Source organism: Microtus oregoni, unplaced genomic scaffold (genome assembly GCF_018167655.1).
Source record: "Microtus oregoni isolate MIOR12 unplaced genomic scaffold, Mior012 000024F_ref0000369, whole genome shotgun sequence".
Taxonomy (NCBI): domain Eukaryota; kingdom Metazoa; phylum Chordata; class Mammalia; order Rodentia; family Cricetidae; genus Microtus; species Microtus oregoni.
The window spans coordinates 155,108-182,673 of NW_024543083.1; the positions used below are offsets into that span (position 1 = coordinate 155,108).

The 27,566-nt window shown below is 46.7% G+C and overlaps 1 protein-coding gene across 3 annotated transcripts in view; it reads right to left on the reverse strand.

Annotated features, from left to right (window-relative positions):
• Positions 1 to 3,290: 3,290 nt before the first annotated feature.
• The window catches only part of Prag1 (PEAK1 related, kinase-activating pseudokinase 1), a 56,310-nt gene continuing 32,034 nt past the window's right edge, over positions 3,291 to 27,566 (reverse strand). For 2 of the 3 annotated variants that reach the window (XM_041673876.1, XM_041673877.1), the window contains 3 exons: positions 22,006 to 22,163; positions 11,123 to 11,880; positions 3,291 to 5,075 (listed from right to left, as the gene is read on the reverse strand). In XM_041673876.1, the coding sequence (XP_041529810.1) occupies positions 3,924 to 5,075; positions 11,123 to 11,880; positions 22,006 to 22,163 (2,068 nt within the window). In that variant the 3' untranslated portion in view covers positions 3,291 to 3,923. The remainder of the gene's footprint in view (positions 5,076 to 11,122; positions 11,881 to 22,005; positions 22,164 to 27,566) is intronic. The other variant, XM_041673875.1, reaches the window with a different exon arrangement.

Here is a 27,566-nt window from a genome sequence, read left to right on the forward strand (position 1 = left end):
GAGTGTGTGCATGTGCATGTGAGCATGTGAGTGTGAGTATGTGTACCTGTTAGAGTAAGTAGAAGCCAGAGGTCAACTTAAGTCGTCATTCCTCTATGCTACCCACCTTGTAAACTTGAGACACAGCTTCTCGTTAACCTGTAATTTATCAAGTTGTGCAGAAAGCTTCAGGGATCTGCATGTCTTCATAGCTCTTGCACTGAGAATATATAGTGTGTCATCATGTCTGACTTTTAGTTTTTTTGCAATAATATTAATTGAGAATCTCCTGCAATGTATTTTATCATATTTATTCTCCTCCCCTAACTCCTTGGGATCGGCTTATTTCGCCCCACCAAACACTGGGGTTAGCAATGTGTACTGGCCTGGCTGGCTTTTACTCTGTTGGTAGAGACCCAAATTCAGGTTTTAATGTTCTCATAGTGAGTACTTCATCCACTGAGTCACTCCCCCGCCCCATTGGCAAAGCTGATACTGCACAGATTTCAGAGAAGTCATTGGAGTAACATGTATGTGCGCTCTTCCAAATGTTCACAATATTTTGTGTGCATGTGTACATCGCACGGGCTTTCTCCAATCCTTGGCTCTTGGAAACCAGTAAGTGTTATATAAAGTGGTAACTGGAGCTCTCTACAGAGCTGGGCTTTTTAGAGCTGAGCCATGTGTTATGATAAACAAACAACCCCCCAAGTGCCTGTCTTGCTTTTGGCAGGGGTGTTCGGGATTCAGCTGTGAGGCGGCAGAACTCCTACAGAAAGAATTTGGGTAAAGAGAAAACGATTCCACGCCTTAGCACAAAACCAGGAAAGGCCCACAAACAACAAAAATTGCATATGTGCAAAGGATATGGGGGCGACCTGACTCAGAACTCGAGAAGAAAAATACCAGTAGTTAAGTTCTCAAGCCAAGAGGAACGAGGGAGGTGAGCTCACAGTAGAAGTGTTTTTTAAAATCTTTGGTTCACTGTATTGAAAAAAAAAATTTTTTTTCATGATGGTGAGTAAACCAAGGGCCCCATAATACTTACGCTTGTCCTCTTGCACCAAGAACCAAGCTCCACCCTCAGCCCCAGAGGAAGTGTTAACCAGCCAGGTGCTGTACCAAGTCCTCATACCCTGGGTATTTCTGTTCTATAGCCCTACGACAAAAAACTGTTGCTTCTGGTTGGGTTTAGAGCGGGAGCTTCAGGCAGGACGAAGCAGCACACCCAGGTGAATTCAGAATGAACAAGACCATTTTTTATTTTTATTTATCGACCCTCTGAATGTAGCATGCCTGAAGCTATTTGCCAAACTGCTCTTTGTAGCTGGATGTCATAGTGACTCCAGGGACTTGCCTTGATGGAAAGAGGCTTGAACCCCACACACTTAGCCTTTGTTCATGGTGGTTATAAGAAATTGCCCTGTTTTAGAAAAATGCCTTTTCTTTCTTTTTTTCTTTCTTTTTTTCTTTCTTTCTTTCTTTCTTTCCCTTTCAAAACAGCTACTAGGATATTAATTATTCCATGTCTTCAAATGAAGGATCCTAGACAAATTCCCTCTAGAACTAAGGGCTGGGCAAAGGTTCACTCCCCCTGGTGAATAGTTCCTTAAAATTACATGAGACAGAATTCTGCCAGAGGGGGCTTTCTTCTAGGCGAGGCTGGTGAGCGTTCCAAAAGTAAGTTTAATTGGTCTCATTCCTCTCAACTAGAATTTGTTGCCACTGTTTCTTCTTTCACACCCTCCCCTTCCCTCTTTATTTGGTTACTAAAATCATTTTCACAAATTCAACTCTTTTCTTTGCCTAAGGTGGGTGGCACATTAAAAAGTTCCAATTAACTCAGAGATTTGAAACATGCCTCCAGAAACATTTGTGCTTCCAGCCGACCCTATAGCTCCCAGGGCAGAATGCTCCTTTCTTCCCTCTCCATTGTTTACTTATGTCAGGAGAGAAAGGACCAGAAAACAAAAGACAGCATCAAGGACCTAGGTTTTGCCTGAAAAATTCCCAGCAATGAACCAGAGCAGGCAAACAGGGCTCCATCCATTTAGACAGATCCTGCTGAGAATCACGATTTCCGTGTCCTAAGTTCCAAGACCTTCCATGGACATAGTGAGAGCTAGTTTGAGCCAGTTCTTTCCTCAATGAAAAAATATAAAGATGCCCCCGGTGCTTCTTCCATCGCTGGTGGGAGGGGAAAATGGATGTGTTTACCTGGTGTCAGAGGGTGGAGCTGCCAAGGCAGCGAAATAAAAGTGTAAAAAGGGACAGGCTGCTGGGCTGCTAATCACACCCCCAGATCTCCCAGACATCTATACTATTACGGTCTTTATGTGTACTTAAAAACTGTCAGAGTCATTAACAAGAAATGGGAAACGAGTGGGTTTGGTAGCTGGAAGATGATCCTCAGGCAGAAACACAAGCCTGGGAGATACTTCTCCTGAAGTCATCAGTGTGTGCATCTGGTTTTAGGAAAGACCTAACTCTCCTAATTAGATTCCAATTCTCTTAATTAGATCTACTGCCTCTTAACTCTGTGCATTAAAAAAAAAAGACATACCAATAATATTAGCTTCAGTACATAACAAGCACTGATGCACGTTAAATGAGCTTGATGAGTTTTGTTTCTATAGACAGGCCTTCACTAGGTAGCCCAGGCTTACCTGGAATTTGCTATGTAGATCAGGCTGGCCTCCTGCTCAAGAAGATCCAACTACCTCTGCCTTTCAAGTTCTGGGATTACTGTGGTCAACTGTTCAATGATTTTTTTTTCTTCTAAAGCAAAATATTCACAAGTGGGTTTAGAATGGAGATCTCCCACTGGCAGCTAGACCCCAGATTACATCCTTGCACTGGCCTTGTCTGGCCAGTATGCTGCTTGCTACTTGGCACCCTTTTCCTTCTTCCTGCCTGGGCAGACGGGCGCTGTTAGTGGCATCATCCAAGCTCCCTGGCAGTCAGATGAGCCTGGGGATGGCAGGAAGGAAACAGATGCACTAGGAAATTCTACCCTTCCATCTTTGCTTGCAGAAGCCCCACAGCAAACACCTCCCGTGCACGTCCTGTGTCCTGTGCTTGCTTTTGTTTGTTCTTTTCTAAGAAAGAACACTTTCTAAGAAGACTGTAAGGGTCTTTCCTTTGAAGTTGCCTGGTGGATTTTGTTTGCAGCCAGGTCTCTCAGAGATACAATGTTGATGGATTGGCAAACGGCAGATGGGTTTGGAGCAGCAGTAGGGTTAAATTTCAAACACCTGGGATCCCACCCAAATTTTCTTCCTCACAGCCTGCTGGGTGGGAAGAGAAACAAGGAACACTGACCCACACCAACACACCCAGATTTCTATGGATTGCTGAATGCTATACCTGGTGAGAGATGCCAGACAAGGGCGATGCCAGCCAGTTCACTCCTCTGCCGCCTCTGCAGTGAATAAGAGATTCTACTCATCAACGAGTATAGTGCACTCAGCCATTCGGAGGTAAATGGGCTTTGCTTGTGACTCAATCTAAAATACTACTACTACTATTACTACTAATAATAATTCATGTAAGACTTTTTCTTTCTTTTTTATTGTGGAGGTTGTTTTTTAAATAACAATTTGCAAAAGAGAGAGGAGACTCTGTAATGGGGTATTGAGGCAGGAATCTAAGCTTCATTCTGTCAGTGGAACTGTCCTCAAGACCTTGCACAAAGCTAGAACTGTACATGATTACAGAGGTGGTGGTGGAGGAGGGATAGAGACTCTGTGAGGAGAGGGGGCTGGCGTTAAGTGAAATGACATCCTCGATCTTTCATATTTATATTATATATGTATACGTATATAAAAATATTACATCCAAGGGCGACAGTCACTTGTACCATTTCCCAGGGTAACCCGGACGCAGGCAAGGAAAGGGCATGGGGCGGCCGTGGAAGGCGGCCGTGGAAGCCCCTGACTGGAAGCTCAGAGAAGCTGCAGGAGCTTCAGGGACTGTAGGAGGGCCCCCGGCTCTGCCGAGGCCAGGTACTGGCAGCAGAGCCAGTCCTCCAGCTCCACACCCCGCCTCCGGTCCACCGCCTTCTCTGCAAACTTCATCATCATCAAGGCTCGCTTCATGTCGATCCAGTTGTGCAGAGTGCTACACAACACCTCCTCCGAGGTGCACGGCTGCTCCACCAGCTCCCGCCGGGGCCCCCACAGCAGACATTGCAGCACCCGTTTAGCCTCACCTATGCGGATGCGCTTGATGGGGTCGGCCTCTAGCAGCAGGTGAGCCAGCTGCTGCAGGCCGGGAGAGTAGAGGGACAGTGTGGGTAGCGGGGGTAGGTCCTCCCGCCGGTAATCGCGCTCCCGCAGCTGGGCCCGCACCTCGAATGGGTTGGGCTGGTGGAGCAGCTCATAGATGAGGATGCCCGTCTGGAACTCATCAAACTTGCGATACTGGGAGGCAGACACGATCTCGGGGGCCAGGCGGGCCTGGCTCTTCTTCTGTTGCAGGTTGGTGGTGCCGCCTGGCTTCTGCTTGGCCTTCAGGAAGTTGCTGATGATGAGTCGGGGCAGGTGCTTCTCACCAGGTCCTCCCTGGCATGCAGTGGTGGCTGTTGGCGTGGCTGAGGAGCACCGGGATGTGGTGGTGGTGGTGGTGGTGGTGGTGGTGGTGGTGGTGGTGGGAGCAGTGGGAGTGGCAGATGGTCCCGGGGAACCCTGCGGGCTGCAATGTGCCAGCAGCAGGTTCTCCAAACATAGATCCCGGTGGATGATCCCGTGCTCCTTCAGATGCTCCAGCCCATTGCAGAGCTGCAGAAGCAGGAAGCACACCCGCCGCTCGTAAACCTCAGGCTCTGCCCGATGGCTAGCCGTAGAGTCCCGCACGAAGTCGGAGGCCGTCTGGTGCGGCACCTCCCGGGTGATGACAACCACGCAGTCCTGTTCCTGGGCAGGGGAATGCGAGGGTGCAGCAGGCACAGCAGGGTCCTTGATGGATGTGTCGGGGGAAGCGAGCATGCTGGAAGGTACAGAGGCCACAAAGTGGCCGCAGTCTTGTTGGATGTTGAAGTGCACGGGCACAGACGGGCTACAGTATAATGCTGATTTGGGTTCTGGGGTTTTGCAGATCTGTGGAGAGATGGAAAAGATGAGATGAGGAATGGGATCCGTGGTTCTCTGAAACAAATGCCAGGCTATTCAGTATCGTACCAAGAGGCGGACAACTCCTTACATCATATCATACATTAAAAAAATCACTCAAAGGGCTCACCAAGACTTAAGAGTTAGTTCGAAAGCATTCAAATTTTAGAAAAATATGGAAGAAATATATGACAGCATTTCTGAGACTTCAATTTAAGCAGCATTTTCTTTCCTTCTCTCTCTCTCTTTCTCCCCTCCTTTTCTCCCTCCCCCTCCCTTCCTCTTTCTTCTATTTCTTTCTGCCACACTGGAAGTGTGGTCTACAGACGAAAATAATCCAACCCCGTGTTGCTTCAGCAGCACTGTGGAACAAGAGAAAGATGGCTCTCGTCCACCGAGATGGAGCCTCAACAAAGCAGAGCAGTTTCCACAGAACTCAGGCTGACTCCCCATCCTTTCCTGTGAAAGCAGGGTGGGGCCATGAGGGGATTTCAGCAACCAGGGTATTCCCATACCTTTAGGACTTGGCCTTGTTCTCCAAGTCGCCTTGCTTCCTAGATCTAGGTAGATATGCAAAGCCTGCTCTCTGAAAGGACTCAAGGGCTGACTGGGTTGCTGCTGTGCAAGAAGCTTTACTCTGCCCCAAGCCATAGCCAGCAGGCGAGGGCTGATCACAATGGTATTTATGAACTGACACAGGACTTCCTGAAGTTCCGCTGCACAGACCTCTCATGCCATTTATTTCTATTGCAGCCACATAAACCATACAGCATGGAACTCTGAATCAAAGAGTTCATTCAGTCTCTGAATAAAGTTTTTTTTTTTTCTTTTACAAAGCTACCCAGGGAGTGGGTACCACATTAATGCACGAATCTCTTCATTGTGGAGGAAGACTTGCAATAAAAGGGAAGTATGTCTACCCAGACATTGTTCCCTATTATACTAATAAAACCGATTTGGAATCCACATAAAGGAGTTTGCCTCGGGATCTTATTGCAACATACCCAGCCATACCGCTTTTAAATGACATTCCCCTGGAATCCTTTTATTTATTAAGTGCAACGCTATTTATCATTTTTATTATGAAGATGATATGTGTGTGCAAGGAGAGGGGGACGATGTATGCGATTGTTAGCCGTGGAGTGTGGGAGAGGTGGAGGGTATCAAGGGACAACGTCCCCTGATTGGTTCCCTCCTACCACAGTGGGTTCTAGGGCTCAGACTCATGTTGAGGCTTGCACGGCAAATGGTTCCACTGGCTGAGTCAGCTCTTTGGCCTTGGAAGGCTTTTAAATGAACAGAAATTGGTGGGGACAGGTCCCTGAGAAAGCCTTGCCTATAACACTCAGTGACTGCCCAGCCACTGTCTGTCAAGCTCTCGGAGGACAGGTAGAGGATGTCACTCTGCGTCCACAGCAGATACACACTGGACCCTTGCATGTGCTGGGCACCGCGTCACCCATGCGGCTCTCAAGAGATGTCTCCTTAAATCCCGCAAAGCTCAGAGCAGTAGGTGCTCGAACAGAAGGGAAACCGCGGCTTTGGGAGTTGAAACTACCTGACCAGGCCCCTGGGAAGCGTTCTCTAAGTCAAATGCCCAAGCTTTGGGAAGAAGGAGAGGTGGGTTTAAGTGTCAACTCGGCAAGCTTCGACAAGTCACAGGCGATTCTTTTCTGAAGCAGTTGTGGCCTATCGAGAAGCTTCAAATACGGAATTGAAAAATATGGAACAACGCAGGCTCCAATAAATACAGGGCAAGGTTTCAGTGATTCTTGTCACTGATGGCTATGTGATTGTCTTGTGCACATTTCTGTTTAGAGTGGCCCTATTTAATCTATGTTGTCAACAGTGAATGCGCAGCTAACACACTACGTAACTCCTATATTCTCAGTAAGTCCCATCATGGGCTCCCTGTGTAGGAACACTAACAATCCCTTAGCATTACACTCGAGGGGGAGGGGGTTAAATATCAAACTCATGAACAACACCAGCAATGCAAAGTATAAAAATAGTGAAAAAGGGAGGCGCGGAGTATACTCAAAAAAGAACACATGCTTTTGGTTGGAGCAGCGAGCAGATGCTGAGTGTGTTCTAAAGCCCCATCAGCTGGAAACACGCACACTGGGCCATCCCCCATTTTCTTCTGCCCTGCACATGTCCGCAAAGGATGGGAAAATGCTTTGAGTATTGATCTGTGGGTTACAAAATGAATTTCAACGGGCAGATTATGCTACATATATGGAAGCGACAATGCTGAGAATCGGCGACATTTATCTCTCATTCTGTTTTCTTTGTGCTTTTAACTGGGACAGTGGAGGCTCCTGAGGATTAGCTTAAATGATACAGGTATGGCTTTGGGCACCAAGCCTGGCCCATGGTGAGCCTGCAATGAAAGGGTTGCTATGGTGACCGCTCCTGCCATTATGTCTGTAGCCATGTGGTGGAGCAGAGCTATCCAGAGCTGGTTTGCAAGTTCTCTACAACCCTTAACTGAGCAGCTGCCAGGGCCTGGGACAGGCTTCCAAAGCCCTCTTTCCTTCAGGGTATAAAAGGCTCCAGCCCAGCACATGCAGGGGCCTGGAGCCCCAGCTGAGCCACTGATATTTTGCACAGAGATGTAAAAGAAGGAGCAGGGTAAATAGTAACTGGCTGGATGCCTTACAAAATCAGCGAGCAGGGCCTCAAGAAAAGCCCACACCACAACTACCCCCTCCATTGGAGTTAGTAGCTTTAGGAAGAGCTAAACAGCGCGCCCTCCCAGCCCTGGGTGGGGCATCCTACAGCGTGAGATGAAGACTGAAGAATGGAGAAGTAATGGCGATCTTCATCCCTTCCTCCTCTGCCACCCAACTCATCCAGGGGACCCTGTCCTTGGCTTTAGCTCTGGAACTTTCCAAAGACCTTGGGATCGGCTCAGGTTGCAAACTTTGTTGTGCCTTAAGCTTTGGGCCTCATTGATGGGTGAAAATCCGGACTAGTTCAGGTCTGTTAAACAATATATAAATAAATAAAAAGAAATAAAAGAAAAAAAGATCCAAAGCCTCATTGGTCCCTAATGTTGAACAGTATCTCTACATGGCTGAGAAACAGCTTCAACCCCCAACTCCAAAGAACTTGTGATTTTTCTTCTTCTCTCTGCCACATATTCAGGGAGTCAGGCTCGAAGAGCCGGTTTATGTCTTGATGTTGCAGGTCAATGAGCCTGTGATTGGAGGTTCCAGAGTCAGGTGCAAGCAGCAGGTGCCTGTCTGCCATTGTTCACCGGGATTCAGGAGCGATGCTGCATTTGATTTTGGTGTCAGCTCCCTGCTTGACATGCATAGATGAACTGAGCTCAGGGACGTGCGCACGCACGCACACACACACAGGCGGCGGCTGGGAAGGAGCCCAGCTCCCCCTCCCCTGGGCTCTCAGATGACTGTATTCCGTCTAGACTGCAGAGCTAATGAAGTGGAACAGCTGCACGTGCCAAATGATGCTTGCAGCTCCCTGCCTCCCACCGCCACACCAGGCACACTTACAAAGTCATAATGCCTTTCCCAATTACAGGATCCCAAATACAGGATGCGTATGTGATACTGTTCTCCGAACTTTGTTTTACAGGTGGTTCAATGAACAACCACTTCTCCAGGACAGTCAAAATAGGAACCCTCTGGGACCCTATCCCCATTGGAGATGAAGGCTAATCTTCAAGATTCCTCCAGGTTTAAACTCCTAATACAATAGGGATAACACTTGCTTCTGCCATCCTCTGGGGAGGCTGAACTTTTTGCTATGTATTGGAGAACATTGGCTGTAGATTTCAAGCTACTTGGCACAATCACTCATAGGTAGGGAAAAAGTTTCTGCCCAAGGTTTGAACTTGGTGCTAGCCCCTCCCTTGGTTTTTGCCCGTGTAATCCCATCAACTTTCTTTGAATTAAAGACTTTCTTCAAGACTGCATGAGACTGATGTGGGATGCCCTTCTGTATGCTATGAATATGTTTTATTACCATTGGTTAATAAAGAATCTGCTTTGGCCTATGACAGGGCAGAATATAGCTAGGCAGAAAACTAAACTGAATGAAGGGAGAAAGAAGGCAGAGTCAGGCAGATGCCATGTAGCTGCCAAAGGAGAAGGACACCAGAACCTTACTGGTAAGCCACAGCCTCCTGGAGATTCACAGATGAATAGAAATGGGTTGATTTAAGAAGCAAGAGCTAGCTAGGAATATGCCTGAGCCACTGGCCAAACAGTATTGTAATTAATATCGTTTCTATGTGATTATTCAGGTCTAGGCAGCCAGGAAACCAATGCACAGTCTTCATTTACATGACACCTCCAGGTTCAGCATGAGGAAGCAAGGTAACAATAACCAAAGCTCATGAGCACAAGACAGAGTCACGGTCTGGAAGACAAGTCACATACCAAGTTCTCATATTCATGGACCTTTAAACGTCTGTCCAACCTCTCCACTCAGGGAGCCCTCATGGCAACATAGGGGCATTCAGTTCATCTTGCTCAGATCCCTTCCCAGTCACCCTCTGCCCTTCATATGCTCCCCAATTGCAAACAGTTACAAATATGACTGTCTGTTCTACTTTGCGATAGTGCCAAAGCAGAAAGACAAATTCAGTAGCAATTGTACTTCGCAGTTGTGAATTGTGCTTTCCCTCGGCTGGCAAGATGCGGGGAGACTCTTCCTTGGGCTGGGGCAGGGGCAGTAAGGAACATTTCTCGTCACAGTGGGAAACAATGGTGACACCATGCTGGCTGAGCTGCTGAGCCATCCGGACATCAGATTGCATTTTCAACTTCCCACATCTTGCAACTTATAATGAGTACTTGGGGACAAAGCTTCAGCATAAGTCAAGAAGTAAATTTACTGGATATAGCTATCCTAACAGAAAAAGAAACTATGGGCCCTTTTCTTTTAACTTCAGTGTGGGGGTGGAACATGAAGTTTAGTTTACCAAGAAGGCAGCTTCTAGGTTCAGACATGAAGTGCCAACGAAGTCCAAGAACTAATACCATAAAAGCTCCCTTGGGACAGTCACCCTCTACCTCCCCTTCCCTCCCTCTTCTCTCTTCATTTCCTGTGGACTCGGTGATTAAAGCAGTGTCCTCACATACACGAAGCAAGCACTTTACTACTGAGTTACACCCTCAAACTCCTTTTTTTATTGTAAGACAGTCTGGTTGACTTATGCAGATTGGCCTTGAGCCCAGGCTGTGGGCTCTGTGTAGCCCAGGCAGGCTGTGAACTTTAAATCCTCCTACTTCAGCCTCCTGAGTAGATAGGATCACCAGGCCTGGCAGTATTTTCTCGCTACCAGTGCCTACTCTCTTAGCCATGATCTAATCCATGTCTTCTGTGACCCTGGTATCTATATAACTACGCGGAGCTTCCTAGTAACTGTCCCTGTACCCTCTTTATAGAAGGGTGGCTTCTAAGTGTGCAGAACTCCCTTGAACTCACTCGCCCAGGGCTCTCGATCTGTCTTTTCTGGTGGTATCACAAGTTTCTCCAAAGAAAAAATCTTAAGATTCACTCCAGTGGCATTGGTAACTAATCTACCAGCCAGGAATCTAACTGTAACAGTAAATACTGAATGAATGTTACCATCACTTACACGGTTCAGGACAATGTCTAAGTCTAATGCTCCTGCCTCCAACACTTGAGAGCAGGCACCTTAATGATCCATTTCTTTTACCGGATTATAAACTCCACAAGGAATCTCACGTCCACACCTCTCAGATCTTTGGGAAATATCCAGCAGAGAATAAAAACCCGCAGAATATTTGACTGAACTCTGCTGCACTAAAAGCTCTTTTCCCATTGCAACTGGACCACAACCCTAAGAGCATTGTCCACATCTTATACTCATGCTAAGAATCTAACGGCGCTGCTTCCCAGGGCCAGGCAGACAGCAAGAGCACCAAGTACAAAAGGCAGCTTGCTTATCTATACCTCCAGAACCTTGGAGAGGTGGAATGACGGGCCAGGACCGGCTAGTCAGAGCACAGAATGGGAGCGGTGGGGGTGGTACCTACTTTCACAGCATAGGTGCTGCCAGGGTCCTCGGAGCAGGTGGCACAGTAGTAAATGGCATCCCCCGAGTCGCAACAAGGCTTGTTGCACGTCAGCTTGAAGAGCGACCAGTTATTCTCATTGAAGCGCAGTTCTTTCTTCTGGCCACCCATGAAGAGGTCTTCACACTTGGTCACTAAGCGGGCCAGCGACTGTGTGTAGAGGCCACCTAGCTTGGCGTAGGTGCCCTCCTTGCTGCTGATGCTACTCAGAAGGCTGTGCAGCTGGAGCTGGGTGCTGCCCGAGGAGGCCTGGCTGGACACGCTGAGCTGGGAAGATGAAGTGGAGGTGGCTGCTCGGCACGGGAGACTGGGGCTCCCACAGCTCCCTTTGCTGCCTGCCAGCCCCAGAGCTGGACCCCAGGGGGCACTGCCCTTGAAAGCTTTCTCCAGAGGCTCAGAAGAGGAGAAGACAGGGTGGGGATGGTCTCCAGAGTTTAAGGAATAGCTAAAAGGAGGTTCATCGTGGACACAAACATTGGTATCCGAGTGGCTTAGGTTCAGCTTGGGGCTTGCCGTTCGTGGCTTAGGGGAGCCTTGGGTCCAGAAGAAGCCATCAGGGGATGAGGCTGCACGGCTCACTATCTTTTTCTGGGGCAGAGGAGGAGGCTCTGCAGGACCGCTGGGGGACACATCCTCGGTGGAGCCTGACGGAAAAGGGACAGGAGCAAAGAGTTTTTTCCCACTGATGGTGGGTGAGTGGGCGGGCTCATATGATGGACCTAAAAAAAAAGAAGAAGAAGAATCATCAGGTTAGAGACCAATGCCACTGACCCAGGTGTTGTAGGATTTTTTTCTTAATTGGTCAAAGCAATCATTTTATTATATTCCTTTTCTATTTCTTCGAATGGTGGATGCACAATGGACAAAATGCAAACTACACGAATGCTACAGACTGACAGTTAAGTCTCCCTCGTGCTTTTTCCCTTAGCACCAAGTACCTTTGATCAGAGGCCTTCTCTGTCAGCAGTTTCTCACGCATTGTTCTAATAATTCAAATAAATCTGCATGCGTGGGCGCAAACAGCATCCGTTCTTTGGAATACTGCTTTTCTTTCATGCCTTGGGTAGAGTTCATCTACTTCATTCTTCTGAATAGTGGTGTCATAATACATTATTGGCAGTAAGTATCACGATCTAAATAGCAGTCTCTTGACAGACACTCAGGTGATTGTAAAGCTTTGCCCACCACGCTGCTACAGCAACAGTAAACTTGAACGCACATGACTTTCGTGACTTGGGTCCACTTCCTGACAAGTCAGGTTTAAGGAAGTGTTATCTACTAGAGTGAATGTGGTTCTCTTCCCCATCTTTGATGTATGTGTTTCTGTGATGTGTGCATGTGTGTTTATACATGTATGCACAAATACACGTGTGTATATGAATGTGGAACCCAGAGGTCAACCTTGGATGTCATTTCTCAGGTGCCATCCAACCTGTTTTTTGAGAAAGGGTCTCTGATTGGCAGGAGGCTTACCCATGAGGCCAGCAAGCTGGGCAACAAGCCTCAGGTATGAAACTATATCTCTTTCCCCCAGTACTAGAATCATAGATGATGTTGTCACACCTGATACACACACACACACACACACACACACACACACACACACACACACAGTCTCCAGGCTTGCACAGCATAGCAAACACTTAATGACGGTGCCATCTCTATAGCACAGATCTCTGTGTTTACTGTGTAGTTCTTTGGGATTTCACAAATACCTTTCTGGTATCAGAGAATGGCAAGTCTGAAGAAAGTTTAGAAATCAGAAAGGTTAGAAATTCAAAATCATCTTTAATTGTGTATTGAGTTCAATCAAGGCTATCCAGGGCTACACAAGACCCTATCTCAAGACAAAAAAAGAAAGCCAAAGTAAGACATGGGGGTGGCACACGGGCCTCCTTGCCCTCTTCCAGCCTGAAGTGGCATTTGCTCTTGGTTCCTGGTTGATCATACACACACAGCTTATCAGGGTCACAGCAGCTGTTCTTCCCACCTGGCCCTGCTCAGTTAATGACGGGCAGGTTCAGTTAGGGAGGGAGCGTTGGGTGTTCCTCCCAGCAAGGCTAAGTGAATGATTTATGTTTCTTCCAGGAGTCTCAGGTTAATAACAAGTGAGAGAGGCACAGTGAGGGCCAGCAGGCCTTTCGTGTCTGGGATTTCTCCCTTTGTAGCTCAGCAGACAGTGATCCAGAACCAGCCAGCGTGCGGCAGGGAGACCACACTGGACTCTGCAAACCTGAAGTCCTCGGGTCTCCTGTCCCAGGCTCCCCAGGAAAGTGCCTCTGCTCCCATGGACTGGGTCAGGAACGGGGACAAAGTTTACAGATGATTCATTTCCTCTCAGCGCTAGCAGAAGTGGAGAGGGGAGGAGGGTTGTTTCCTCATCCCCTGGATTAAAAAAAGCCAGGGACATGATACCTGCCTATGAGGCTCCCTGAGCCCAGAAAGCCTCTGCTAGTGAGTGGATCCTTGGGCTCAGGAGCAAGAAGGCAAGTGTTTTTAGATACATCTATGTCCTCATCTATTTGCCTTCTGGGTACCCAAAAACAGCCAGTGTATTACCACCGGGGCAAGGGCTGGAAGTGAAGGTTGGGAGTGGAGTGAAATTTGAACATTCAGTTAGAGCTCGAATCAGTGCCTCCAAGGTCAGAGGCCCAGAGACAGGGTTCCTTTCTATCCCAAGTTCAAGATGCCAGCGGGGCTGCCACCAAGTCATTGTCTACGGCCGTCTGCTCCTTAAGCTCTGTTCTAATTTCCCAAGCTTGACTGCTTTTGTCCTCATCTTTAACCTCAACTGTCTGGATGTCACCAACATGTCCCTTTACTTTGCTTCTACTTGGGATTGAGGGCAAATGACAGGAATAAACTAGTCATATCCAGCTGAGTCACCCCCAGTTAAAAAGAAGGAGGAGGAGGAAGAGAAGGAAAAGAAGGATGAAGAAGAAGGAAGATACAGAGAGAGAGAGAGAGAGAGAGAGAGAGAGAGAGAGAAGATTGTGCCATTTGGAATTCTACCAGTAATGATCTGTAATTTCAACCTTCCTGAGCGTGCATTTTGTCTGAAAGTCACCCCAGAAACCCCCAAACAATCTCTAGGCAGATGGCGTTCATGTTTCTGTCATTCCCCTCTCCATCTCTAGTCCCTACACTGGAGGCTGGTCACCTTTCCAATGAGGAACAATGGGGGCACCCTAGTTTATCCCACATTCCTTCCCTAGATGGCCAAGGAGAATCAAAATGTCAAATACAGGCCCCATGCACCATGTTCAGGCCACCGAGAGGAAGAATGCCCGACCCTCTTCTGTGTTCCCATGGCAATCCTGTAGGAACTGCGTTGGTGGGAAGTTTTGATGGGATCCAAAGTCTATAGTTGCTTGGGGAACCCTGGTAAGGAGTTTAGGTATTCAGAAGCAGGTGCAGCTCCAAGGATTAGCATATAGACTGGTCAAATACCTTTAATTCCTTAGATGCTGTGAATGTTTGCCATGATGTTCCCGCTAATGGAGGGAGGCAATGCAGAAGTGCTCCTGCATCAGACACCTGCCCAGCAGAGGGAAAAGCATGAAGAGGGAAAGATAATCCCACAACGTTTATCAGTGATGGTTGACTCACTTGAAGTGTACACTTCGTGTATCCAACTGGGACATCATATACACAGGTAAAGATTTTCATTTTTTTTAAATACAAATGCATCTGGAGAGACAGTGTAGGTGGTAAAGCTGCCTTTGAGCTCCCAAACCCGTGCATAAAAAAAAAAAAGGCACGGCTGTACACGTTTGAAATTCCACCACTAGTCTTGAGGAGGAGACAGGCAGACTCCCCAGGGCTTGTCCATCTAGACTACTTGGTCAGTTTCAGGTCAATGAGACTATGCCTTACACCTTAAAACAACAACAACAACGAAATGTGGATGACACTTGAGTCTGTCCTCTGATCTTTACACATATGCACAGACATATGCACATGCCTGTACAGGTGCAACGAGGCATACAAACCACAGGCCAGTGAGAAGGCAGCTGTAGACACCCCAAGCTCCTATCGTATCTCCAGTGTGGATAGACTTGAGCTACCTGGAAACGGGTGCCAAACTGTGACCTTCTATGACTTTTCCAGCATATGACAGAGCTGTCACTCTGGGGTGATTCTGGCATTTTCCTGATTCTTTCTTAGAGAACCATTCTTCAGCACTGCTCTGGAGCAAACAGCCTTCGAATGCTGTGTTGGACTAAGTTTCTATTTACAGCAGCCGCTACAGGCTGCACTTAGAAAAGCCTGAAGAAGACATGCCTTTCCTGACATCCAAAATGCTTTCATAATTCACAGGTAGGCCATTGGTCCAGGCCTAAAAAGACAACCTGAGTGACTTTGGCCAATGGCCAGAAAGACTCAAATTCAATGGCAAACGAAACTTAATCCTACTACAGCCTGGTTATATGCTGGCATTGGCCAGCTGTCTCCAAATTCTGACTACAGTGAACAGCAGGAAAGGCGAAGAAAGATTTCTGGGAACTAGGCAAACGCTCTAATGTTGAGCTAAATTCCCAGCTGAGTAACTTTGCATATGAACTAAGACTAAGGGTTCCGAACACCATTTCCCAAGTTTTCCATCCAGTCTCCAGTGTCACACACAGCATACCCAGTTAGAGAGGAACACCCAGTACCCCTTTAGTGCGCATGCTTCTGATGAGAGAAGGCTCCAGCATCACCTGTGGCATGCTGGGTGGGTCTCCCAAAGGCGGAGGGAGGATGTATACGGGTTTGATATCTTTATATTTAGAAGCAAAGAAGGAGTCAGGATTTCAATGGTTGGGAAAAACAGGTTAGTCCCCACTCAGAAGGCAGGGCAAAAGTTCAAATGTGGCAGCGTGAGGGCTACCTTATGATAGTCTTCTCTTTTTGCTGGGTTTAATAGGTACTTCCACTGTCTCTACAGCCAAAACAGAGCTGGGCTTACGGAGGAAGTGGTCAGTCCTGTTTGAAGCCACAAGTGAGCATCATTCAGCTCTTCTCTGCTGCATTCTCTGCCTACAGCCAGGCTGGAGCAAGCATTGAGGCAGAAGGCACAGTCCCTCCTAAGATCTCCAAGCTCTGCACATGTATGTTAGTCTCTACCCTAAACATGGGTGAAAAAAAAAAAAAAACAACTGAATGTGTGTGTGTGTGTGGGGGGGGTGCGTGGGTGCGCATGCGCATGCTTGCGTGCAAAACTTGGAATATTCTACCGACTGACACTTGACAAGCAAGTATAGCCAGGCAAACAGCCGTAGAAATGTCTCACTCATCAGTTAATGTGTTGGGAGCAGTGAGACCCCAGATCCTGAATTTCTTGTAATTCCCTGATCTGAGTGCCTACAGCTGCTCTGAGCATGAGCCCTTCAGGAGTTCCTGATGGCAGGAGAGTGGTTTCTGGTGGGTTTGGCTGGGGCGTGGCTATCTCTATATAATCTGCCCCTGAACACAATAAAGGGAGCATTCTTGGGGAATTCAAGGATGACCCGTGTCACTGTCCCTCTGTCTGTGTGTGTCTATGTATTTTAACCTCCAGCCCCCTTGCCCGAAGCTCGCGAACTGGGTGCCAGCGCACAGAGCGCAGATGCGGGGGCGCGGTGCGCGGCAAATGTTTCTTAAGCATCATTAAAAACTAATTCAAGTGGGAAAAACTCTGCCCAGACCCTGGGGCAGTTTGATCCCTCGTTAGAGATGAGGAAGGTACAGCCAAACCACCTGTGTTGGCACCTTGGCAGGCACGAAGAAGCAGTCAGGGAGGTTTCTGCCAACCAATGGGTAAGGTAGGGGCTCAGGGGTTCTCAAGCCTCGCGATTTTCCAAAGGGAAGCTGTGCAACTTCTCATTTGGTTCCAGAATCTGAAGAGGCTCCTCATCACATGTCCAAAGGGACAAAGCAGAGCAGTCCTTTCAGAGGAACGCCTGGCTTTTCCAGGAAGATAAACGTGGCTAGAGTTGAAAGCATGTTATTAGCATTTTGCAGCTGGATGGAAAATGTGGCATTTGGGAGGAATCTCTCCGGACCGTCCCTGCAAGCGACAATATGATTTGCAGGGGGCGAAAGGTCTCAGTTTGGAAGACAGTTCCCAAGTCTCCAAGGCCGGCCAGCGCCACGCTGGGGCTCTGGAGTCGGGGCCTTTTGCTTCTTGCTGTGACACAGCCAATGAGGCTTTCTCCTTGGGTAGTTAAACTGAAATTTCATTCAAATCACTTTTCATTGTTGGGAGAAAGGTAAGCTGACATTTTCAGAGGACACACTGAGGATGACGACTTGAAGGACAGCCATATGTTAACACACCAACTCCATTTCTTCTAAGAATCTCAGACATTCTAACCAAATCTCCCCACGATCCCAATTTAGTTTTCCAACAGAACAGCTTGAACAAGTATTGGTAAGTGAGGGGTTTAAATGAAGGTCACAATGAAAAAAATATATATATATGCAGCGACTTTAAAAACTGAGTTACACTAAAGGTTCTGACTGAAAGACTTCAAGTACAAAAGCGTATACAAGTGAATTTTAGGGCACCTGAGAGATTCATAATGAAGTCGAGAACAAGATGGGGTGTCGGGAGAGAGACCTTTCACCGCTTATCTCTCTGCCCTGGTTGATATTTAATCATAGACACATACGAGCTTATTGAAGTAATAGTTTAAGACTCAATTTAAAGAAAGCCATTTAAGATAAAGCCTCTTTGCTGACAGGGTAGCTCAGGATACTGAAAGAGAGTATTTAAACAGAATATATTTTCCTCTGCAACAAACCCCTGTCCTTCAGTAACATCTCTGAGGGCAGAATGCCCGATTCAGTTCCTGATGGGCTGGGGGTATATACGGTGTTAGGACAGTTACTTATATAATATATTGGACTGAATCTATGGATTTAAGATCAAGCGATCTAATAAGCCCATCTAATCTAATAGAGCATACCATCCATTCAATTTAGGTAGACAGTTGCCGGAGGATCTTTTTGGAAAAAAAAACGTGACCTCTTCTGCAGAGCTGGAGGAGACTGTCCCGGAGTGGGACAAGGGCCTGCTGAAGGTCACGCTGTCACTCAGTCTAACTACAGTCTAATCTTTGTGGACTTCCTGTCTCTAGCCTTGACAGGCATTCCTACCCCTCCCCGCCCCCTTCCTGGCTTGTTCTCTCTCCACGCCTGTGTGTAACTAGCCACGTGCCCTCTGAAGAAAGGGGCTGGCAGTCATTTCTGGGTCTTCGGCATCTGGAGTCATACCCAGCCCATAGCTGGTGACAAACAGCTGCCAAACGAACGACAGAGCGTGTACACAAACACCCCCACCCCCACCCCACACATATGTATGCATTATTTTAAAACCTATCGGCATTGCTGAGGAGGAAAACAAGTGGATTGATGCCACAGTGTTTAGTTACGTTGCTCTAGTCCTGGCTTGCTAGCTATAAAATAGGAATCAGCAGGGCATCTGGATCTTGTATCGGGTGAGGTTCTACTGTCCCCTGCAGGGGTAGAGCCCTCTGCCCTGTTCCGTTGCTGGCTGCCTTTTTTTCAACAGCAAATTCTAACCTCCGTCTGTTGAATCACTGAGTTAAAAAGAGGGAAGTCATCGTAATATGACAGTAAGTCTGTGTTTATCTGGGGTTTTGTTGTTTTGAGTCAGCCTCTCTTTACAGGAGGCTTGCCTGGATTCCGATCACATTGCTGAGGATGACCTGGCACGCCCAGTGTTCTTGCCTCCCCCAAGCCACGTACTAGGACCGCAGGTCCGAACCACCACCCTCGACTTTAGGTTTGGACAGCTCAAGGTGGCCACTTTGAGCATATGCTGTCCATTTAGCTGATGATGTCCCCCTTACAGTCACCCATCAGCTCTCCACAACAGACCCCACTACAACTGCGTTTGTCCTTCCAGCTGCTGAGACCACTCTGTCCTACTCAGGCGACTGTCTGCTTAGCACACTGCCCGCACAGACAACGTGTCCTAACAGATGTACTAGCAGGGATACAAGATCTGATAAAGGTAGAAAGTGGAAAATTTTACAATAATATAAAAATACCATTTTGTCACTTTAGAATTTTGACAAACGCCTACTTAAAAAATTTATCGGGTTTAAAAAAAAATATATATATATATATGGGGAGAGGTTGTTTTTTTTCTAGACAGGGTTTCTCTGCGTGTCCCTGACTGCTTGGAACTCACTCTGTAGACCAGGCTGGCCTTCAACTCAAAGATCCACCTGCCTCTGCCTTCAAACGCTGAGATTAGAGGTGTGTGCCACCACCAGGCACATTTACATTCTTATAAAATTTAAATTAAAATATTTCTTTTGCTATGAAACCTGGACAGAAGATCTCTAATTTTGGTCACCAACCGTGATAAATTCCTAACAACTATCCATAAGCTACTGCTGTGATGGAATAGTCTGGAATGACTTTTTCTTTAATACAGGCCACATCATGGATGCAAAAGCCCAGCGAGATGCATTGCTTCGCCAGCGAGTTCTTGCTGCAGAGAAAAGCAGAACCCAATGATTTCTTTTGACTGTCCTCGAGACTCCAGAGAGGCTGACACTAATTCTCATTTCACACAGCTTCAGCTTGAACAGATGCCACGTCCCTTCTGATTCGCTGCCTCGCTGTCTGTCCTAAATGTCAAAACGTTACAACGCGCTAGTGTTCCCGTTGTAAGATAAAGGCAGATAAGAACCTGAGGGCAAGCTGGCAGTGTTGGCCTATTCCTTCAATCCCAGCAGTGGGGAGGTAGAGGCAGGTGGATCTCTGGGTATGAGGCCAACCTGATCTACAGGAAAGCCAGGAAAGCCAGGGCTACAGAAAGAAATCTTATCTCAAAAACAGAACGAACAACCAAAACAAAAGGATCCGAAAGCGAGTGGACCTGAGCTGAGGTGAGAGGCAGAAGGAAGGGTTTCTCTTGTCAGCTTGAAAACTCAGCCCTGCTCCAGACCCATATGAAAGAGCAGAAGCGGGTGTGCGAAGGGTCAGCATGCCTGGCTGGGGAGGAACCTACGTTTGAAGGGTCTTGCACACTGAATATCTCACTTGTGCTAAAGCAATGACTATGGGAATAAATTCATTTTGACTCCTGCTATTCAGAAATTAACGTGAGAAAAATGCCTTTACTGGGTGCCACCCCTGTCCTCACAAGATGCAGGTGGCTCTCTGTGCCCTACTCTCCACAGCTTCTGAATGCGCTGCACCCAGCTCCCAGCAGCACAGCTCCCCTTACCTGCACCCAGAATAGCACATCAAGCTGTTCTGCTGTCCCAGCATGCTCAGAATAGCACATCAAGTTGCTCTCCTTTTCCCAGGATGCAACACTCCCCTGCACCTTTGGCCCCTCTTGACCGGTTTAGCACCCTGGAAAATCCTTGTTCCTCCTCTCCTACATCCTCTTGTCTAACCATACCCGTCTTCTCAAAAAAAGGGCTTTCTAGAACCCTCCCTCCATTTTCATTCTAGAAGCTCTAGTGTTCAGGAGCAAGCTGATTTCCCGTCTAAGCCCATCCACCCATGTGTCATGCATGTTTTCATCTTATCGTTCCCAGCACTGAGAACAGACATCAGGGTTTAGGATGAAGCACCTCAGTCCAGTCCTCATGGACCAATCTTGTGGTGGCTGAGGGCGGGGTGCATTGTGGATAACCCTGTTAGAACTCATCAGGGTTCTCAAGAGAGTGAAGGGGAACTGGCTGGCATGGGAGCAGGGCTCAGACACCCAGGCCTTTAGGAGATAATCTGCCTCTTTGAAATTTTGCACAATGGGATGGGAAAAGGAAGGAGATATGAGTCCCGAACAGCTACAGAAAAAAAAAAAAAAAGACAATCTTGCTTCTGCTACATTTCCCCCAAATCCAGAAGAATACATTTCCTATTTGTGAGTGAGAGCTAGCAGAACTTTTTCATTAGAAAAGTAATAATACACAGTTGCTGACAGAAATGTGCCTTGGGGTTCTCTACCCCAAGAAGAGGTACTTCCATAGAATGAGGACTTCACACCAGCTGAGGTGTAACCCTAACATGCTAAGGCAGCCTAGGAGAAGAGCAGGAGAAGATGCACACAGAGCATGCCCAAGGGGTGAAAGGTCATAAACACCACCATGACATCCACAAGGGAAGAAAACCTCAAGCTCCTTTTTGGGAACATGCCTAACAGGACACATCCACATATTATACTTCAACGGTTAATACGGAATAGGGGCGGGCAATCCTTCATGTTTTAATTAGTAAACATTTGCGCAAACATCTACTGTGTACGTGTATGCATATATGTGTAGGCATGTAAATGAGACACCAAGATATCTGACATTCCAGGGTCCTCAGTGGACAGGAAGGATATAAATATCTAACTTGTGACTCATTACTCAGAGAATCAGAAGCCTTTCAACATACTTTGTGTGTGTGTGTGTGTGTTTGTGTGTCTGTCTGTGTTCACACACATGTGTTAGCTGCATCAGCTGCACCAGCTAGCTAGTAAGCCTCAAAGATCCTCTGATCTTTGCCTCCTTAGTGACCAGGATTGAAACTCAAGCCTTTATGTTTGTCCAGCAAGTACTACATGAGAGAGCCATCTGGTCAACCCTCAACATATGTTTGAATGTAGCCTCCTTCTACCCTGTCACCAAGCCAGTGCACTTCTAACTGCGGAGGGTGACACAAGGAGGTAGCTTGTCATGTTCATAAAGGACAAACTTCCCCCGCCCCTGGGAAGGGTCTACTTCTAACACAAAGCAGCACCAGGACTAAAGGCCTTGCTTGAGCCTTTCAAATCCTGGCAACTGACTCGGGTCTGCTTTGCAGACTCTGCAGATCGGAAGCCCGTCTGTTGAGGACTGCTTTGTTACCTCCATCGCTGCAAGTCCTGGAGTCAGAGGCGAGGCTGTCCGTGGAGCCCGTGGTGAAGCTGACGTGGGCCCCCCTGAAGGACGGGCTGAGGCTTTCTGCAGAACTCTGGCTCACTTTTTCCAAGTCAGAGCTGCTCTTGTTCATTTTTAACAGGTGCCTAGAGAGGGAACAAACAATGGGCGTGAGGACCTGAGGTTCAGCTGGTTTCCAATGAGAGACCTGCTGATGGGTCACAGGTCTCCCATGCTCTCAAAAACTGCCCAGCACCAGGAAGTTATACACAAAATAATCCGGGGGGAGCAGGAACAGGGGTTCTTAAGAAATATTATGCACAGGAATACTGTTTGCTGAGACCGTCTGGGAGAAGAGTAAATGAATTCAGACAAGCTCCAATGCCCCATCTTGGGAGGAGATGGCTTTCCATCTGATCCCGTCTGCCATCAATGCCATCTAATATATCTGGGAAATGTGGCTTTAAAAAGAAAAACTGGGAACAGCGGCACCCAGTCCACTTCAGACGCATGGAGAGTGTATAGAGAGTTACAGAAACTGGATGCTTTTGCAAGCCCTGGACTGAATCGCCAACTAGGCCTAAAACCGTGGGCAGCCTTTGTGCTCCTCTGCCGCAGCTTTGGTGGTCTGCTCCTTGGACCCAAGGAAAAGCTTCTTTAAATTTTAACCAGACTTCCCATGAAACGCTTAAGCAGAATCAAACTACCCCTTAAGCCCAAACTGCCCTTTGGCTTCCTATGAGACGGTTTGTTCTATGACTTAGATAGCATTACCAACATATAAGAAACGGAAATTCCAACTGTAGGAACAAAGCCCTTGCCTCAAAACAAGCAGCACCAGGTCGAGTGTTCAGGTCACTGAGCCCTCCTTCCTTCCCTAAGAGCCACATGACAAGTTACTTGTCACCTGACAGTTGCACTGTGAAGTGAGACAAACCCACCATCAGTCCAGTTCTTCCCCATTTGCCTGAATGGAGGATACGCCTTGACAGCCTCTCTGTCTTACTATGGTGGACCACACTGCAGTATCTGCTGCAGGAAACCTTCAGTGCGGTATTGATTAGGCAGCAGAACTAACTGCCCTACTTAATAGCCACGACCTTATAGTCAGGCATTGAGAGATGCTTTTTTTTTTTTTTTTTTTTTTTGTGGCGGGATTGTCTTGCTTTTATTCGAAAGGTTTAGAGAAAGCTTGTGCGCGATCATAGCAAATGCTCAATGGAAATCATGTAGCTCCCAACCTCGAGACCTGTATTAACATTTATTTTAAAGCCTTCAAATATTGTTACCATGACGGTAATGGGAAGAATAGTCTTAACATTTTAGAACCATGTCAAGATCTGGAAAACAAGACAAGACTAACCAAGAAATAAAAGAAAACAAAAACAGCAAAATAACAATGACGTCTTCATGCTATGGGAGTAATGGTCTTTATTTAAGCTTCAGCAACATTACTAATATATTTTCCTCATCAGATATTTCAGCAGCAACATCATGGTTTATAGAGCATAAGCAGCCTCCAAAGCTTGTCTGTTTGAAGGCTTTGGCCCTTTGTGTAGCAGAGTGTGAAAGTGGAGACTTTGGGAGGTGACTGTTGGCTTTGGATATCTGACATCATGGATGGATTTAATATAAATTCAGATCCTAATGGGGTTTGGCGAGGCACTGGAGCACTTGGGAGATGAAGCCTGGCTGAAGGAAGCAGGCCATAGGGGACATGTCCTTGAAAGGTATGCTTTATACCCAGCCCTTTCTCCTTCTAGCTTTCTGTTCCCAGGCTGCCATGAAGTGAAGCATCACTCTGCCTCCCCTCCTGGTACCAATCAAAACATACTGCCTTGCCCCGGACCCGGAAACAATGGATCCAAGTCATCAGGGACTAAAGCCTTTCCTCCTTCAAGTTAATTTTCTCAAGTATTTAGTCACTGTGATGGGATGAGAACAGAAATGGTTTTCTCAGAAGTCACAAGACGAAGCTTTGACAAGGACGGCTCCATGAAGGAGAGAGGCTGACTCCAAAGTGTTCTCTAGATTTGCCCAGTCCCCAGACCTAGACAATCAGGGACAAGGGAGATGGCTCAGTGGATAAGAGTAATTGATCTGCAAGGACGAGGACTTGAGTTTGAATTCTTATCACCTCCATACAAGGCAGGTGTCGCTGTGGAAGGCAGAGAAGGGGGATCCTGCAAGCTTGCTGGTTATATAGCCCAGTGAAAGTGGGAGCTTCTGTTTTAGTGAGAGACTCTGTTGGTGTAGGAGGTCCTTCTGTTTGTGTGTTGCTTTCATTGGTTAATGAATAAAGAAACTGCCTTGGCCTAGTCGATAGGGCGGAACTTAGGTAGGTTAGGAGAAAACAGAACTGAATGCTGGGAGGAAGAAGGGCAGTGTCAGAGAAACCATGGATCCTCTGCCAGAGATGGATGCTGGTTAGGTTAGCATCTCCAGTAAGCCACTGCTACATGGTGATACACAGATTAATGAAGATGGGTTAAACTAACAATTAGCCAATAAGAAGTTAGAGCTAATGGCCAAGCAGTGTTTTAATTAATACAGTTTCTGTGTGGTTATTTTGGGTATAAGCTAGCTGGGCAGACAGGACTAACAAGCGGTCCTTCCCCTTACAACACTCTGTCTTGGGGAGTAAGGCAGAAAGCAATAGAAGAAGAAACCTGGCTTCCTCAGGCCTCTGCATGACTAAGTGGGCATTTGTACCTACACACACACACACACACACACACACACACACACACACACACATGCACAGATATTAAGAAACAGTGAGAGAGCAGGGTGGTGGTGGTGCAAATCTTTAATCCCAGCACTTGGGAGACAGAGGCAGGTGAATCTCTGTGACCTTGAGACCAGCCTGGTCCACAAAGCAAGTTCCAGGACAGTCAGGGCTACACAGAGAGATCCTGTCTTGCAAAAGCAAAAAAGAGAGGTGGGGGAGAGAGAGAAGGAAAAAGGGAGAGAGAGAATCACTAAGGCAGAAACTAGAGCACCCTGATTCCTGAGCTGGCACTGTGCCTACTCCACACACAGAGGAAACACTTGAAGACTTGTGTATAAATAAACAAATTTAAGAGACTCACAAATTCACCTATGTGTGAACACACACACATGCAGGTGTGCCAAATTTGAAAGAAAAGGGAGCACTTAGGTACTGGATGCCAATCTTCTTACGAAAGCAGGACCAAGAATGATGCTTCTACACAAAGTAGGACAAAGGATGCTTCTATACAAAGCAGGACTAATGATGCTTATTAGAAATCGGGACCAAGAATGCTTCAATACGAAACATGAGCTTGTTGTGGGCTCTGGCAGACACGTTTCATTTACAATTTATCACCCATTGCTGAATTTTATTGACATGTAATTTAGGGGTTTCATATTTATATTCATTTAGAGGCCAGCCCACAATTTCTCTTTTTTCTTGTCTTTTTTGTAAAGGTTAAATCAGAAGTACAGAATGAACCGAATCGTTTTTCTTCTTTTTCAATTATCTGGTGTCATTTTTATAAGGCTTAAGCGATTCTCGAAAGGTCACTGGAACTTCCCATCCAGTCACCGAGGCCATGCAGTGTAAACGACATCTGTAAAGAGTCCGCTCTGGTGATCACGGGACCAAGATATGACGTGAGTCTCACAGGTGTCAGAACTTGCCGTGTGTGACACACTGCCCTGGAGAGACGGGAGGAGGACAAGTGAGTCTGAAACATCGAACAACCGGCTGTGACGGGCAGACAGTAAAGCGGTATCTCACACTGTGTTTAGGCGTGATTTTTTGAGTGGTTAAAGATAAAACGGGGTCTCTTTAAATCTATAAGCGGAAGCGATCAAGGAAAACGTTTCTGACCTTAGGTAAGAAAGTATGACTTAAATAGGAAAAGAAAGAAAAAGAAATGTAGATGAATGGCTTAGATCATTGCCAGGGCTTTGAAATTTCAAACTTCTGGGTGATGGAAGGCGCTGTACAGAAAGTGAAAAGCCGAGCCTTGGGGTGAACAAGCTACAAATCTGCCCCCCCCCCCATATGCCGTAAGTTGATTCTGGAATATCCAAAGAAGGCCTAAAGAAAATGGCCAATGACTCCCTTGTAGTAGAGGGCAGCAGGATGGCTCAGAGGGTAGGGGTGAGGGCAACCAAACCTTCCTGGAACTCACAAGGAAGAAGCAGAAAACTGGCTCCCCAAAGCTGTCCTGTGACTTCCACATGCACGTCACGGCAGGCACAGGCCCATACACATGTACTCAGTAAGTTTCAATTTTTTTTTGAGACAATAGAAATGAACAAATAATTCATCAAACAAGACCCAAGAAGTCAGCCAATGCACAGAAAGATGGTCAGCCTCACTAAGTCAAAAGTTTGTAAGCCAAAGAAACTCTCACTTCATCCAGTAGGATTAGCAATCAACAAGCATTGTTTGAAGATGGAGGAGAAGGTGGGACCATAGATATACAGACATACACACACATATATACATATGTACATATATACAGACATATATACACCACCACCGTCACCGCCACTGCCACCACCAGTTTAATGAATCCTGAAAATTAATCCAATGTAACCCTGTGTCCACTTTGAGGTCTACATAAGAATAACCTTAAGTGAAGTTATTAAAATCGCTAGCAGAGAATCGGTGACCAAATCATTCTAGTGGTCACAATAATTATTACCAATAGTTCATTTCAACTAAGTAGAAATAACCAGAAAATATCTACAGGGAGCTTTTGTGAAAATCTGTTTTGTGAAACTTTTGTTTCAGGTGCATGTTTATGTGTGTTGGATAAAATACTAAATGGTCCCTATGCGGTCCTTATCTTTTACAAAAGCTACTCTAGACTTCAGATCAACAGTTTTCCTTGGACAGTCACGCAGTGAGTGCTAGAGGCTCGAGGACCATGGGGACGGGAACTGCTCAACTCTGCTGGCATCTGACATGGCAGGAAAATGGCCTCAGCCACTGAAGACGAGTGGGGATGCTTTCTAATAAAACTTTCTTTCCAGGAGGCTGTAGATATGCAAGTCACCAACTCCTGTTCTAGAGGAGCCTTCTCCAGAAGAAATAGAATGCGAATTATTATACACGTGACTTAAAATTTTCAAGTAGTCACATTTAAAAATATAAAAGATCAGTGAGACTGATTTCAGGACTGTCATTTCAATAGGTAATCCATTTTTTTTCTTCTTTTTCTTTTGACAAGGTTTTTATATAATAGCTTGGCCTGCCCTGGCACTTGCTATACGGCACACACTGGCATCAAACTTTTGGCAATCCTCCTAACCTCAGCCTCCCAAGTGTTGAAATTACAAGTATGCAACCACCATACCCAGAGAATACCAAAAGAGAAAATTAATGAGTCACTTTAAGTTCTTTTTTCATTGTAAGTCTTCAAAATCCTCCATGTATTTATAACCCAGTGAAAGCGCTAACGACACTTCAAGCTAGGAGCCACCGTGCTACTGAGTGAACACTTAGAGACACTCTCATTTACATACAAGAATGTTGAGGACAGACAGAACTCTCCATCAGGAAAGGAACA